General features: G+C 39.4%; 2 protein-coding genes across 4 annotated transcripts in view; one reads left to right on the top strand and one right to left on the bottom strand.

The window, feature by feature from the left end:
* fam47e (family with sequence similarity 47 member E) overlaps positions 1-1244 on the bottom strand; it is a 5444-nt gene extending 4200 nt beyond the window's left edge. For both annotated transcript variants that reach the window (XM_013916088.1, XM_013916089.1), the window contains exon 1: positions 1125-1244. In XM_013916088.1, the coding sequence (XP_013771542.1) occupies positions 1125-1159 (35 nt within the window). In that variant the 5' untranslated portion in view covers positions 1160-1244. The remainder of the gene's footprint in view (positions 1-1124) is intronic.
* An 11600-nt stretch (positions 1245-12844) lies between these two features.
* Positions 12845-16056, top strand: part of scarb2a (scavenger receptor class B, member 2a) — a 16094-nt gene continuing 12882 nt past the window's right edge. Inside the window, exon 1 of one of the 2 annotated variants that reach the window (XM_005753747.2) lies at positions 12845-13478. In XM_005753747.2, the coding sequence (XP_005753804.1) occupies positions 13356-13478 (123 nt within the window). In that variant the 5' untranslated portion in view covers positions 12845-13355. The remainder of the gene's footprint in view (positions 13479-16056) is intronic. The other variant, XM_005753746.2, reaches the window with a different exon arrangement.

Raw genomic sequence — 16056 nt, 5'->3', positions numbered from 1 at the left:
CCCCCCCCCCACTTACATGCACATCTCTCATCCTTTAGAATATAAATAAAGATATAAATAAAGCAGCTCAGTGACAATTTTAAATAGCACTCTTTCCATGTGTGCGGTGATGTAGAGTACCATGTTTGTCTTCTCTAGTCCTGCCTCTCCCTTTTCCTCTTCCTCATCTGAATTCTATGTATTTCTCAAGTCTCCTCATCCCTGCCCTCATACTTGTTCAGGTTAGGTGGGCAAACACAGGAAGTAGGTCTAAGAGGCAGCATCAGTGATGGTGAACAATATGTGGACATCATATTTTGGGTTGTCTAGACCAAAATACTAAATTTTGCTCTACAAGGACCTGATATCCACTTACAAGGACCGTATACTGCTACTGTTCTATCAAAATTTAAAACGAATGTCCTCATATGTGGATCAAATTTTTCTCAGATACAAAAATCAGGCTAAAAAAGAATCTGGTAATTCTTTGTTTTTACATTCATCAGGTCCCAATCAACCCAAATAGCAAAGAGAAATTAGGAGGTTAAACCAGTGCAATGGTCTGAAAAGTAAAAATGAAATAGGTATTAGAAATGCACACATAAAATACTGCCAATAATACAACTAGGAAAAATGCTCTTTGAAGCAAATTGTCCCTCAAGCGTAGAAGCAAAATATGAGTAGGAAATTAGTATTTTATGTAACTGTCCTATTGTAGCCATTTTATAATATTATATTTTATTGTTGAACCTATGTGAGATGGAGTTAAATTCATTAGATAAGCCCTTATGTTACTTATACGGTGTTTTATACGCATAAGGTTACTCAGCATATAAATTAACTGGAGCATGCAGGCCTGCTGCACTGCAATACAACATTAGCATAAAGCTGAAATAATTTTACTTGTAGATGAGTAAATGCGTTTATTGCTGTTTGCCAGAAATAAAGCAGTCTGAAAGGGGATGTTATGTATTAGTGCGATTTCTATTTATAAGTAACATTAGTTAACACTATTACATTACAAGTACATCTTTTTAGACAGTGCAATGACACTTCTCTTAGCAGTGGTTAAAAAGGGCGAATGCAAATATTTTCTATGTAAATAAAAGAAAAAGTACAGTAAAAAAAAAAATTAAGTGACTTACCAAGGAAAAACTGGTTGCTTAGTTTTAGACTCCATCTTCGTAAATATTATCTGTTAATGAGTTTTGGAAAACCCCACGAAGAACAAGCGTTACGTTTGCTGACTCGTGACGTCCGACGGCGGTTTGTTACTCAGTAACTATGGTAACAGCGGAAGCCGCAAAAACTCTAGTTAATTTGCTAAAACTGCTAATTTTCATATGAAAGGAACCCGGGTTAAAATAACTTTTGCTTTCATTATGTTTCCGCTGTGTCACATTGAAGGTGTACAGCAAACAAGTACCGACGAGTATTTGTTTATTTTACCGCCAAATCCAAATACCCAACCTATGTGTTTAATTTGCAGTGAGCGTGTTGCGGTGTTCAAAGGGAGGAGATCACAACTTTGTTCCCCAGTAGCAGGCAAAAAAAAGATAAAAATCAGAAACACTTGAATCACATTCTGGACAACAGCTTTATGGCCAATGTCTGCTTTCTGTACGACAGAAATAATAACTGAATAACCTAAATGTTTTACTACAGAGCCAAAACTGTCATTAACACTGTGTACATCTAAAGTCAAGCTTAACCTTCTTTTCGACTGAGTTGAGCAGAGGGTGCATTTTCCGACACTCCGCAAATGCATCTCATCACCGGCCCAAGTCGTGGATGTGATGACTGATTTCATAGCGAAGTTGGAAGAGAAGCTTTCTGGTCGGTTACATGGACTCGTGGTGTTGTAACAGTGGGGGGCTTTGCGGTGAGCCCTTCCACTGACGAGTTTTGGACTGATGTCAACACCCACCAGTTTCCTAACATTAAGAAAGTAGTAGTCGTCATGCTCGTTATGTTTGGGTCGACATACACATGTGAATCAAGCTTTTCACGTACAAACTCGATAAAAAAAAGCAGCTGTCATTGTTCACTGATTGACAGTCCTCTTCACCATTGTCTTCAGTTTGCACTGACATCTTATAAGCCAAAAGTCGCTGCCCTTATTCAGAAAAAGAAATGTCACTTGTCCCAGTAAGAATGCCAGTGTAACTAATCTACATATCAACATAATGTGGGTGTGTAACAAGCCATGCCTAATCAAAGGTGTTGATTTAAAACAAACCTATGTCCCCTCAGTGTGGATCAGTAGATGTTGTTTTCATATGTGCTACTGCAACTACAAAGTCAAACATATCTTTAGATACAACACACATCTCCAGTAGAGATAAGTTGCCTAAAATCCTTCTGTGTTTCCCAGGATACATTTGTACTTGACTCTTAAAGCATACTTTCCATATTTTTCTGCTAATGTGAGAAATTGTTCAAATTGTATAGAAATTAATGACAAAACCTGTTGTTTAGAAACATGGCTGTTGCTGCCGACTGCATTAAATCACATGTTGCTCCCTTCAGGCCTCATGAATTAGCTAATTAGCTCCAGTTTAGGTCCCCGGACTCTCCTGCTGTTTAAACATCAGGGAAAAGACTGCTGGGACAGAGAGACTTCTGTTTCCCCTCTTTGAGCTCTGATGATCCCTATTTATAGAAACAAACTGAGTTAGTAAGCTGTTCAAATGCAGTCAGTGAACTGTCTAATGCGCAGTTTCAGTTTTCTTTGCCAGCAACACAGTCCGCTTGAATGCAGCCATGTGACAGTGACACCAGAAACCTGCCTATGTTAAAATGTACACAGGTGCATACAGTACATGGCCCCTTTGCTGATGGAGCAGCACCTGGTGTGCTCATACTAAATTAAATTTGGTGCTGAAAGCAAGTACTTCTCCATAGACCTTTTGGCTGGAGCTATGTACCATCAGCTGATGGAAAAGGCAACCACTAGACTGGAACAAATTCTTAGCATTTAAAAACTGTGCTGGAATTTAAATGTCAGCAAGTATAGCGTTCAGTAAGACCAGTGTTGGAGCTGATACAGACTGTGAATGGGTTGTTTGTCACTTTAGACACGATGCATCAGCAGCAACACTGATCAGTAAGTGGTTGGTCATAAACATCTTATGCCTAGAGTTATAGCCGTAGGTAAAGTTTCACTTTTGCAACTCTGCTCCACCCAGAAGGTGTCCTAAAAGCTTTTTCTGCATACATCAGTCAGATTGAGTGGCATTCAGTGGACTGCAAAGGTCAAGTGTCAGGTCAGAGTGTCCTCTTCCTTCGTGCTTATGACCTGAGTTTTCTGTTGCATCAAGGGCGTAGATTTGGTTTTGGCATTGGTGGGGACGGACGATTCAACCACCGAACCCTGCCCTGTTTCTTTTTTTTTTCCTTTTCGTCTTTGCTTTTTGATTAAAAAAAAAAAAGGAGAAATATACTTGCCTACATATGCTATTCTACATGCTTTTAAACCATTTAAAATTACAATTCATAGTTTTATATGTGAATTATATAATGTTAAGTTACTATCAAACAAATGACTGACTAAGTATTTTATACTTTAGTTTACTTCAACCATATTTCATATAAATCAGATATCATACAAAAATAAAAATAGCTTAAAATACAGTCATGACAATAAAAGAATATGACTTTAAGGACTTAACAACATTACTTCAGTTATATTACACCAACATCTCTGATACATTAGCACTAAGGGAACACTGAATGACCTGGTGGTTTTTGTCCATAAAACTACTCATCTAAGATTACCACAAAGTAAAAGATCTCTTAGCAAAATTACGCAACATTTTAGGCACACTATTGCCCCTATCAAGTCAGTGAGCTGGGGTGTTTTACTCTAAACATGAACTACTGTTACAGCAACAGACATGGACTACTGGTGTCCCATACAACAACTCAATGTCCACTATGTGAAGGAGCCAAACACATGCCTTCTCCTCTCATTAACTGAGATAAACTGCTGGCATATTTGTTTTACATCTATACTGTCCAGTCTCTCCTGGTGGACATGGTAACACGTTATTCATGGTTACATACAATTTTAGACTGATGTGGGCCAAAGCCTAAAACGATGTGCCGGAAGTTTGCTGTTCTCCCCGGTTCAGATATTTGAAGTTTGCACAGCTACATTCTCGCCTGAAAATTTTTAAAAGTTTATTTTGCAACCCAGAAAGAGTAATAAGAGGGGCACTGAAAAACGGGAGGGTTGGCATGTATTGCCTTGCATTGCCTGTAACGTTATTATGATGGACAGGTTTTATGAGTGAACTTGACTTTAAGTGACTTACAGGTTTCTTTGAAAAATACTTTCTTATATCCAGGTTCTTTTTGCTGCCATCCTCCTCTCCTGCTCGCAGCGCAGGATTGCCGCTGCTAAAACTAAACAGAGCTCCCTGAAAGGCACAGCCAATCACATTGGCCATATTTGTCACATGATATAGGACTCCAGTAGAGAACGTAATTTAACTCTTTCTGCACCGCTGGGTGAATGAGACGTTGACAGATCGCCTTTTTTTTTTTTTTTTAATTTCTATCGGTTTTCTTTTTCTTTACTCGAAGAGATTAAATTATTGGTGGGGACATGTCCCTTCCGTCCATGCCAAATCTACGCCCTTGTGTTGCATACAACAAAATTGTCACCCTTACTAATTTTTAGCATAGTTGTTGACTTTTGAACTTTCCAGTTTGTGTGTGGCATCACTGTGACACTGACAGCTTTGACCTGCTGTTGGCATTTACCTAAAATGTGTTTTTTTACTTTTGTCTGTAAGTGCAACCAAGAATATTTTCCATGTTCCTATCTCAGACTTGAAGCACTACCTGTCTGTCTCAAGGGCAGGAAAATTCAGTCATCTCTGCCTTTTCAGGCCGCCTTTTACTTCTTTGAAAGTTTTATATCTTATTTAGTTTCTAGTGCTGCTTTTAGGGGCTGCAAAGTCACTGAATACTGATTTCTTTCTTTCTTTCTTTCTTTCTTTCTTTCTTTCTTTCTTTCTTTCTTTCTTTCTTTCTTTCTTAACTGGGAACATATTTTCTTGTTTAATCTTTTGCCGGCAGTGAGGAAATTCCTGAAACCATATGCACTCTAAGTTTTACATGCTGCACCTTTATTCTCCAGAAGAATTTTCTTCCCATGCACTCGAACTTATCAAGTTGTTTGACAATGACCAATTGCACTGGCGTGAGTGGACATTGTCTGCAAAGAGCTCTCTAAATGGTTGGACGGAGATGGCCTGACTTTAGAAAGTTCAGCCCCATTTGGAAAAAAACAAAACGTCTTGGAGCAAACACTGGGATGTGGACCAGTGTGTCTACAGTATTTACACATTCAATCTTTAAGATACTGTGTGTGCTGTGATCTGTGAAAGAGTCATTTGTTATTACATTACTGAAACAAATCCTACTTTCATAAATTTATCTATAAACAAATCCAATACAATGGTGAAGTAATAATTCAGATGAATTGCTTAATTTTCTTTATTTTTTGGGAGGAGGGGGGTTATCTTGGCCAGATATGTCAAAAGTAAAAAGAACTGATTTTATTATTTGTTCGATTGCATGCATTTGTATTTATTTTGTTTATTGCACAAATGCACAATAAAATAAAATTTAAAAAACAACAGGTCAACATTAACTTTCCTCCAGAGAGTTTCTATCTTTCATCAACGGGAATCGGAAAAGTACAATTGGGGGAAACTATTACAATAAATAGGAAATGTTGTTGTTTACAGTGAAATCAGAGGGGTTGCCAGCATGCTGGCTTTCCAGTTATAAAGTCTTTGCTGCCAATTTTAACAATGTTTTACAGCCTTTAGGATGTTGAGCAACCGTACAAAACAATACACCAAAGAGGATGTGCAAACCTCCCAACATGCTCTTTGTAAGGAGTACAATACATCTGTTGCACGATAGGTCATCGCTCATCTTCAGGGTCCTGTGGTCAAGGTCCTGTCAGCCTTTGAGGGAGTGAATTTCTCTGAACTTTACTCACACTTTGTCATATAACCACCTCCACGTCTAAAGTAATGCTTTTAAAGCATTGGTTACTGCTTTTTAATGGAAAAAAAAACACTGACCATGCTATTTTTCTATATAAATATTTTTGTATTCATTTTTATATTGTTTTTAATGACACCTGTTTCCAGTTAGGCTGTATCTAAGAGAATACATAATTCAGGGTGCAAATGACAGTTAGTTTCAGCATGGATAAACACTGGAATTCACTTTCCATAAGTTGCTAATAAATTCATAAATTCAGTCAATAAATTGTAATAGGACAATTTTTCATCACAGTCCCAAATCGCAGAGAGGCATTAGCAAATTGCTGATCAACAAGCTGAAATAAAAAAATGTCCTTATATTAATCAAGTTGTTCATTTTGCCTGGTATTAAATAATTTCTTATCACCCCTACAAAACAACTATATTTTCCGCTGCCTTTCCAAGCCATCCTACAGTCCCGCAACTTTTACTGAGTGAAACAGATTGTGGGCTGGATTTGTCAGACTATGCCTAAAGCACAATGCATACATTGTTGCATGACTTTCCTCTAAAGCCCAGAGACTAAGCCGGGTCAACTCAGTATATGTTTAAACCAGGTGAAAACTCACTGATTATTTCTCAGCCATTGTGATGTAATGTGAGAGAAGCGCCACCTTGAATTCTTAAATTAACGCTCTGCCCTGGAACAAAGAGTCACTGGCTCCAGTTAACAAAACACATTAAGCTGAATGGTGGGAAATTAGCCACACCTAGGCAGACAAAGAAATACTGTGGTCAGTCCATCACTTAAACGCAGATGAGTAAATAAACTATGGTAACATACCATGAGAACACGCATTCATACAGTGAGAAAGGAAGATTGTCTCTTAGGTTGCACTACCTAGTAAAGTAAAAGTACTTTCATTACATTTTTTTTAATTACTTAAAAAAAATGTAAAACTGCATTAATTTGTCACTTTTTAAGGTGGAGCTAGTCCTGTGGTTTTTAACCTAGAAGTGTGGCGCTCTTCAGAGACTCAAAAACTACTCACTTAATCAATAGACTATTGATGTTTGATTGGAATTGTGTTGCCTGACCTTTCCTGCTGTGAACATGAAATCTCATGAGAAGTTTAAATGAAACTGAGTCTTTGGTGGAATTGCTAAAGCTGTATACTCACCAGTACACACATTTAGGAACTACTAGGTCCATGTTGAACAGTATTTCTATCTGAAAAATAGTCGAGTCAGAGTATTAAGTTGCAGAAAGCACCTAAAATACTTCAAAATTGTGTGCTTTCACTGCTGTACAGGACATTGTCTTTGATCTCTGTGTTGCTTCTTCAGCAGTTATTGGATTTCTTCTCCGATTACCTAACATTTATTTTTCCTGATACAGCGCACTTTCAGTCACTGTGAGTCCGTACAAAGAGAACCAGGAATGGATGAAATAAATTTAGTGTTCAGTCCTCTTCCCATAGTACTTTATGGCTCTGTTTGCATTAATCACCTCCAGTGAAATTTTCCCAGCACTCCTCACAAGACCCCATGCCCACAACTATGCCTGTATATCACGGCTTGAGCCTTACAAAGGCTGTCTCTGCCTCGCTAGTATCGTGACTTAATGTTTGGTACCAGGCTCCACTATGGTGCGGCCCTATGTCAGCTTATGTCAAGCAGTATTTACAGAAGGAGTTAATGGTGTTTCTGTTGTGTAGTTTTAAGAAGGGAGGTGCAGAATACAGATGATAAGATGTGCCTGGTGGATGGTGTGGTTGGTTTTTACTTTTTGAATCTACAGAAAGTACATCGTTTCTGTTAAGTAAAACTATACTGTACTTCTATTTTTTTTAATAATTAAGAAAAGCTGCCTTCATTTTGTTTTATTACCAAGCAGCTTTAACATTGCCTGGGTTAACTAAACGGTTAACCATCTAACCATCTAAAAGCTCAAGTTATCTTTTTTTTTTTTTAAGATTATGTTTCAAGGGTGATGTAGACCATGCTGCTGTAGTGTTTAAGAAGTCCCTGATGGTTCTCACAGCATAACAATGTTGTGTTTTTAAACAAACTGCCACAGCTTTGTTTACAGTTATTATAACGGAGTTTATCATTTTAGATTTGACATTTTACTCCATTCCAAATGAGAGTCTGGGGGATATTACTCCATCTTCTGAGAGGAAAACTGAAGATGAATAAAAACAAGGAAAGCAAATAAGATTCCTTTAAAATTCTTTCCAAACTCAAAATCAAACTTTCTCAAATGTTGCATATGAAGCAAATTAAACCTAAAGGCTTTAGACCTTCAAGTATTCTAAAACATTTAGATTACTTGAACAGTTAAACTGTCATTTTACTCATGCTAGCATGACTAGTTTAGAGATTTCAGTGTATGGTAGACTGAAATATCCCAGCAATTTAATTAAGTTTACATTCGTGGCACCCATAGCATAAATAGCTTTGGTAATCTCCCCCAGTTTTCCTAGTTTTATTTGGTACAATATACTGACAACTACTGGTCCTCTGATTTCACATCAAGCTCAATCATCAAGTCACATTTCCATTTTTTTCCCCAATGTGTAATATCTGCAACATAACCAAAAGCATTTACATCAGCTCAATTCATCCATCCGCCCATTGTCTTAGCTGCTTATCAAGTTCAGGGTTGCAAGACGCAATAATTAGCACATAAAACCATACAAGGCTACCATACTGAACTAACAGGAACACAGTAAACATCAGCATGTTAGCTAAAGTTATGAGGATGTTAGCATGCTGATGTTGGCATTTAGGACAGTCTTAGTTTTCCATTTACAACGGTCTTAGTTCAGACACACCTCTTTGTCCCTGTTTACACGTGAAGATATAACCTGCAGCTACTTTTGTGAAGTTGTGAGGGTGTTGGCTGTATTATTCGTACAGTGCTGCTGATGAATACACTGAAAATACAATTCAGTCTAAAGACGTGAATCATTGTTTGCATACCGCCTGTGTTATCTGACACCTTCTTTATCGGCTAAGATGTGTTTACAATTGGCCTGTGAACAAATATGAGACAGGATTTACTCTTCAGCGGTGCCCATACTTGCAATAGAACCACACTTAATAACAACTTTCTGTTCACAATATGAGACTAAACAGGGGCCAAAGAGTGACTGACTCTAAACTGACTGACTCATTATAATTGTTGGGCGTGTGAGGTTGGTGACCTGAAGTTGTTCCCAGGAAACAATGTGAAGTGAAGTCCCGTTTCACCATGTAATCACGGACCAAGCTGCCTCTGCAGAATGACAGATACGTTCATAGAAGACTTTCTTTTCCAAAGTCATGAATGGCCATTTGTTTAAAAATAATAGGGCTTGCTGTTCAACCACATTTGAACTTTAGCCATGTCTTCAAAGCACAAACCAAAAGCTATTGGTGTAGCCCTGTGGATTGGGGGGGGGGGGCTCAAAAATGTGTCAGAATACAGTGAATGATCTATGTGGGCAACAGACACTAGTTTGAAGAACTTGTCTGAAATTATTTACCCTACAGATAAGAGGCTTCTTGTTGGGGCATGTATAAATAGTTTCCTTTATCTCACCATAAGCCCCATTATTTGCATAAAACAGTTTTTTGTCAGCTTTCAAAGTTTGATGTCTTCTGCCTCCAACAAGTCCAGCAAGAAAAAAAAAAAAAGACATCAGTGTCGCTCTGCTGACCGAACATAAAAAGAGACCATTACAAAGGTTGAACTGTTTTACCCCGCTTCACCCTCCCAGCCTTTCTTTTGGCAGAAACAATGTTGCAGCATTACTTGTTATCCTTCCCCCCTGATGATTTTCTTTAGCATTTTTTACTCCGCTTGTTTGAACAGATGCTGCCCCCTCCTGTAGCCCCCATCCTCTGGGATTGCCATAAGGCTCAGCACAATGAGGTAACACTCAATTTCATTAATGGTGAGAGTCCGGTCCAGTAAGTTCCTTCCACTAACAAACATCAAACAATGTATATCTCTTCCTAAGAAAAACCTGTGCTCTTTTGTCCTGTTTTATTTATGAATGGATTATGAAAGAGGCCACTGCATGACCTTGCTCACCTTACAGGCTGTCCATTACTGCATACAGTATAGACAGCCTTTTATAGCAGGATGAATCCTAACCTGTTGGCCACCGACCAAACATCAAATAACATCTAGTCAATAACAAACAGATTACTCAAGAGATTGGATCTCTTTCACAGGGGTCATTCAGATTTCACATTTATTGCAGAGAAGAGCTGCAACCACTGGGATAAATTTGTGAATGGGTGATTGAGCTGGGAAGCAGAGTCAGATTTAGCCAGGTTTTTCTTTTTAATGTGTAAACTGGTGTCTGCACTGGTATCTCCTTTACAGCTGGTGTTGCCTGTAAATAAGGGTGATGGTGGCTCACACTGGCCAGTCCTGTTTCAGCCTCATGCTGTTTTCATACTAAAGAAATGTCATCTCTGACCTTTTCTGATTAAAAACATCATCACATTTCATACAGACTCTGCTAGCACAAGGTCCATTTTGAGAAGAACGTTGTAAAATACCAAAAGACAAACATTAGAAAAACTACAGAAAACTTCAGGAAAACGTTGAGAAGAATCTTATTTTCACGAATTTCATCTGGTCATAACACATGGCTGAAAGTTTAACATATTTAAAGTGAGATTAGTCAACCCTCCTGGCATTGTTTTGCAACAAGTGCTACCTGTTTATCACTGTCCCTACTTCCAGGACTAATTCATACATACATACAGAATCAGCATTCACATGAACAGATGTCATGTGAATACATGTACAGCAGTAGAAAAGGGTTTTAAAGTGCTGACCCATATTATTCAAGTGCAGCTGCAAAGTTCATGGCCCTGGAAAGTGATCAGTGTCCCCACAAATGTCATCATATTTTGAATGTTTAAAAATAGTAATTGGTGCAAAGCCCTGCATACTTAAAAACAACATGACCTTGTGTAAAACCAACTAAAAATGTATTCTGTAAAATACCAGTACATGTAGTGTGCCTTTACTGGAAGGAGCTTACTGAGAAAATAGGCCTTCAGGGCCTTTTGATGAAAAGTTGCTCAATTACCCTGTTTGTAGAACTGCACACACGTAAGCATAAGTATAATGTCATGGTCCCCTTACATTCCTGTTCAGAGAAAAAGGGTGTGACAATAAACTTCACATGTACGAGGCTGATCACAGAGTGTAAACAGTACTACATTAGGTAAATAGCAAGAGAGCATGCCAGGACAGCTTCTCATGATGGGTGGTTATCGAGCTCTAACATCTTAACTGTTAGAACAAGCATGAAGTGGGCCTGCACATTTATAAAATGGGCAATAATCCATTATGCATCAAGAAGGAGGTATGAAGAAATAACTCTTTAATTTTTTACTTCCACACAGCTATTTTTTCAAACATTTTATTACTTTTAATTAGTTAAACTACACAAATAAACTTACAAACAAGGAACTTCAGGGAACACATTTTTAAATCATTAAAAAAAACAACTTGTATAGTCCTGGTGTTGTTATGTTTAATGAAACATGTCTACAAACAAAAAATACCAAACAAAACTGATGTGTTTCCTCGGGAAGTTAAAACTGACAATGGCTTGCATGCCAGTCATTTTAATTGTTCGTTTTCAAGTCTCTATATATAGATATATAACTTACAAGAAGAACCTCAGACAAAAAACAATATGAATCCAGGAAGCTCCTACTCAAATAATTTTCCAACTACACAAATACACTGATCTATTTAGATGCCCCAGTGTGTGTGAAATCAAGGCTTTACAGCTCTTGCACATCCGCATGTAACTAAACCAAACATTATTCATCGTTTTGTTTTAAAAACAGCTGTACTTTCCTGTACGTGCTCTATAAAGGTCATTCATACGTGCTTTTAGTGTAGTTAAAGTAAAAACATAAATTTTTCAACACGATCTGTTTTTGCTTGTATACAAGACCTAAAATATTACACTTTTGCCGGTATTTAATCGTACTTTGCCTCACGATAACTGTGCAATACAAGCAATAAATCTTCCACATTCTTCTTGTTCTCCACAGCATCATGCGTGGGCTCAGCCGTGTCCTCACAAGCCGCTGAGAATCCACTTTCCTCCCGGCGGAGAGCGTCACATCGTCCGGTTCCCCCTTTATAGAAGCCCCGCCCAGAAATCAGTCGATGAATTCAACATCGTACTCACCAGCGTCTGACCAATCAGCGCCTCGAGGGGGTGGTCTCGAGACGGTGGTCCGGGAGGACGATAACCAATGAAAACGTCTGCTGGTCGGACAAAGGGCTCGCGTCAACAATCGTTGGTTGCTTGAATGGGACATTATTCATGTCCACGCGGTTCGTATTTAAGGAGGTAAGATGAGGCGAGCTAGCGGTTTCCGTATAAAAAGTAACGGGTCCTAGCTGTCTGCACAGTTGATGTGATGTGCCACGAAGCGAGCTGAAGGTGTTTCCTTCCCAACGTCACATTTCCCAAAAACGGTTACCGCCAGTATGTGCGGTGCAGCTCGGTCCCAGTAAGCTTGTTAAAAAGTCACCGGGTGTCACACTACCGGCGGCGTGTGGATGTGCACGCTGCTGCCAAATCATTCATAACCCTGGTAGCACTGGGTGTACTACTGCCAGCTCCTGTTTCACTGTGACTTAAAATATAATCACAGTTGTTAAGCATTAACTCAAAGACAAGCTGTCTGGGGTCATCTGGCTACAACAAAAGCAAACAAAGTGTGCGCAAAGACGCACAAAAAATCGATATATAGAGAAATATAAAAACATAAAAAAGAAAGACAAAATAGACTGTTTTTGGTGTGTACGTGTTTTGCTGTGTTTTTATGTGACTTCGGTCTTGTAAGAAAAACATCATCACTGCCGTTTCTTTCTCTTTGCACACGCCCACCGCCCCTGCAGCCTACCCAAACGACGCTGTTCGCCTGTCTCCTGACATTAATACGTAGAGCAAGGGGAGGAGGAGGTCAGCTCCTTTTCTGTGTCCCGGTGTACCGAGAGCTGCCGTTTCATTTCATCACCGCCTCCGAGCAGCTCCGTCTTCTCTCTTTCTAGGTACCAGATTTTAGTAGTATCTGGTATTTTAATGAAGAAGTGCCAACATTTTTGATACATATTTCCTCCTCCACCTCGCCTCTGCCTGACTGGAGCTCACGCCGGAGCCGTTAAGAGAGAAGTTTAAACCCTAGCTGCTGCTCAGGAGACTGGGGTTACACCGTCCCACACCTCCCCTTCGCCGTCTCTAGTTGAAGATTTTTGGAGAATACCGTCCAAAAGTTTTCGTTTCTTTTTTTTCCTGTGTGCCAAGAGGACAGCAAAAGACGCCCGGCAGCATGACTCGGAGATCCTGTGCCATTTACGCCACCGGCTTCATCTGCGCTCATCTCCTGATAGTGGGAATCGCCCTGGTCGTGGCTCAAGTCTTCCAAACCATGATCCACAGCCGCTTAAAAAAGGTGAGTTGAATCTCTTAAAAAAGAAGATTTCTTTACGTTTTCGGTTCATTTGCCACTCTTCACATATGTCACACACGAGGGGTTCAAATGTTAGCGTTTCGTCTGCAGTAGCCAATCATGCACCTACAGCATCTCACCTGTGATGGCACATGCAGGGTCACACGACCGAGTAAATTGTATAGATTCAACTGTTCACGTTATTATGGGCTGTTTTTTGCTGCATTCTGTCCCTCCAGTGATGCGGGATGAACCCAGAGCCTGCCCACCTTCACGAATCCGCAGGATCCGAGGCTTATACATTGTTTAAGTCGCCTTATAATGCTCTGTGATTTCGAGGGTTTTGTTTTTTACAAGCTTCAATTAAGACAGGCCATTTAACGTGTTTCGGTTTGTTTTAACGTTTTCCACAAAGACCGCCTGTAGGTAGAAATCCCCTGTAACTCCCACAGTGAGGGGGGAATATGATGAGGTGAGCTTGTCATGACCTTATCTCATTTCATAATGATTCCTCTTATTTGTTGGCTACCTTGAACAGTTTTTTTTGTTTGTTTTTGTTTTTGTTTTTTGCATCAGTTTGCTTATATTAGATGCAGCTGATTTTTGGGTGAAATGAGAGAAATACATAATCTATCATCAGTATATCATTTCATAACCTTTCCAGTACCAGTCAATGACCTGATGGCACATTTCTATTCATACAGGCACCATGCACGGTCTTTTTCAGGTGTTAGGTTTCTGAGAGGGATCATCGGTGGTAGTAGTAGTAGTAGTAGTAGAAATCTAGTTTTGGGGGGTGGTCTGCAGGTCTGGAGGGATATGGGGGGAAGGGAGTCGAGTGAGCGGGCAGGAGAGACTGAGAGTGGTGGATCTATATCTCTCTTTGCATATTGTAGAACTTGTCATTCTTTCTGAAAATCAAGCATCAAACTTGTATAAATCAGGCAAATCTGTATCTATTTGATTGATAAATCCTCACATCTTGCCAAAGATAATTGGCTCTTTGGTGAAGTAGGTCCTTAAAATACAGCTGCACGCAGTCCAATCCTGTACATTTCTTAAATTGCAGCACTGCTTTATTTTGTGTCTTTGCTGTGAGCAAAATTTTTCTTGTGCAATTTTATCTGGGTAAAAATTACTCAACATAAATGCTTAATTTTAGTGGGTTTCAGTTTTGTGTAGTGATTTTACAAAATAACGTTCACTTGAGAAATAACTCAGGCTAAACATTTGTGTTTTACTGTATTTGGATTCAAATTTAGACAGAAACAGCTTTTGCTTCAAAAACCTGCTTTCACCATTGCACTTTTGCAGTTAAGTGTCTGCATGCTTGCGGACTGGTGGGGCATTAGGGTTGGGTCAGCTTGAACCATGAATGTCTGCTTTTTATTGTAGTTTAGGACATGGATGGGGTGATGGAGCAGGGGTGCTGCCAGTTGACACCCTCTCTCAGATAAACCTGCTGCTCTCTGCCCTTTAAAATGCCTCACATTCCTCTTACTGACACAAATTGTGTTGAATGCCGTCTGCAAATCCTTATCAGTACTTTAAAACCTCTCTGCCTTTTCTTTCCTGCTTCAAAAAAATTGCATCTTCATGTTAAGGAGGAAAAGGCTAAAATCAGCTCAGCAGAAAGGTTTAACATTCTATTTGTTTCAAGTTGGTGGCTCAATAACAGCTGCCTCACTGACATGGTTTCCCCTTCCTGGGGTTAAATTTAGGTCGGGGTTGCATTTTTTTCTCTCATTCGCAGTCACAGCACCATCCCAGGGGACCCAAATTAAGAGAGTTAGTCAAAGTTCATCAACAGGGGACCTAATTCTGATGTGGCTGGCGATTACATGAAATGACAGCATAGCTAATCCTCTTTCACCACAGTCTTCCCGTTGAGTTAGGCTGTCTTGTACGCGTTGAACCAACTCCAAACAAATCTATCTAATCTGACGTTAAATTCGTCTCTTTGTAATAAGAAGCAGCCGATGTGTTTGGGGCAAGTCTGTGTTACCTCCAGGCACAAACTCTTGAGTTTGTGTTAAGCCGGATGTGGAGGAAGAGTCATAAAAGCCATGTGAGGAATTTGACAGACGTCTTGCCCCCAGGGGTATGATTTTTGTTAAGGAGCAACCTCTCCTAATTCCTTGCTGTTGTTCCGGGCTTGGCCTAGCCCAAGTCGTTGAGCTCAGATGACGAAACTGAAAAGAAGAGAACACCCACTCACGCCACTCCTCAGCTGTGTTTTCACTGTAGCATAAAAGCCTCCAAGACCAAGGTCGTGTTGGTAAAACTCAAACGGTGGCACAGTTTAAATGTTAAAGCTTCAACATTGTGGAAGCACAAAGAGAAATTTACAAAAGCTTTTATTTTTACAATGCCTACAATGTTTGTTTTTCTTCTTTTGCTGATCAAAGCAGGAGCTTGTGACGCCACACCTTAGTTGTACCTGAAGTTGCTTGGCAAAGGTCCAGTTCATTTCAATTTTTCCACCAGCGAATTCCACCGCAGTGTGTCTGTGTGCACTGAAAAACCTCCCTGCTTTGTCCCTTGGCTATCTTCTTTTTTTTTTTTTTTTTTTTTTTTTTTT

Source organism: Pundamilia nyererei, unplaced genomic scaffold (assembly GCF_000239375.1).
Source record: "Pundamilia nyererei isolate P.nyererei 1_Seehausen unplaced genomic scaffold, PunNye1.0 scaffold00460, whole genome shotgun sequence".
NCBI classification, from domain to species: domain Eukaryota; kingdom Metazoa; phylum Chordata; class Actinopteri; order Cichliformes; family Cichlidae; genus Pundamilia; species Pundamilia nyererei.
This window is presented reverse-complemented; position numbering and strand designations above follow the sequence as displayed.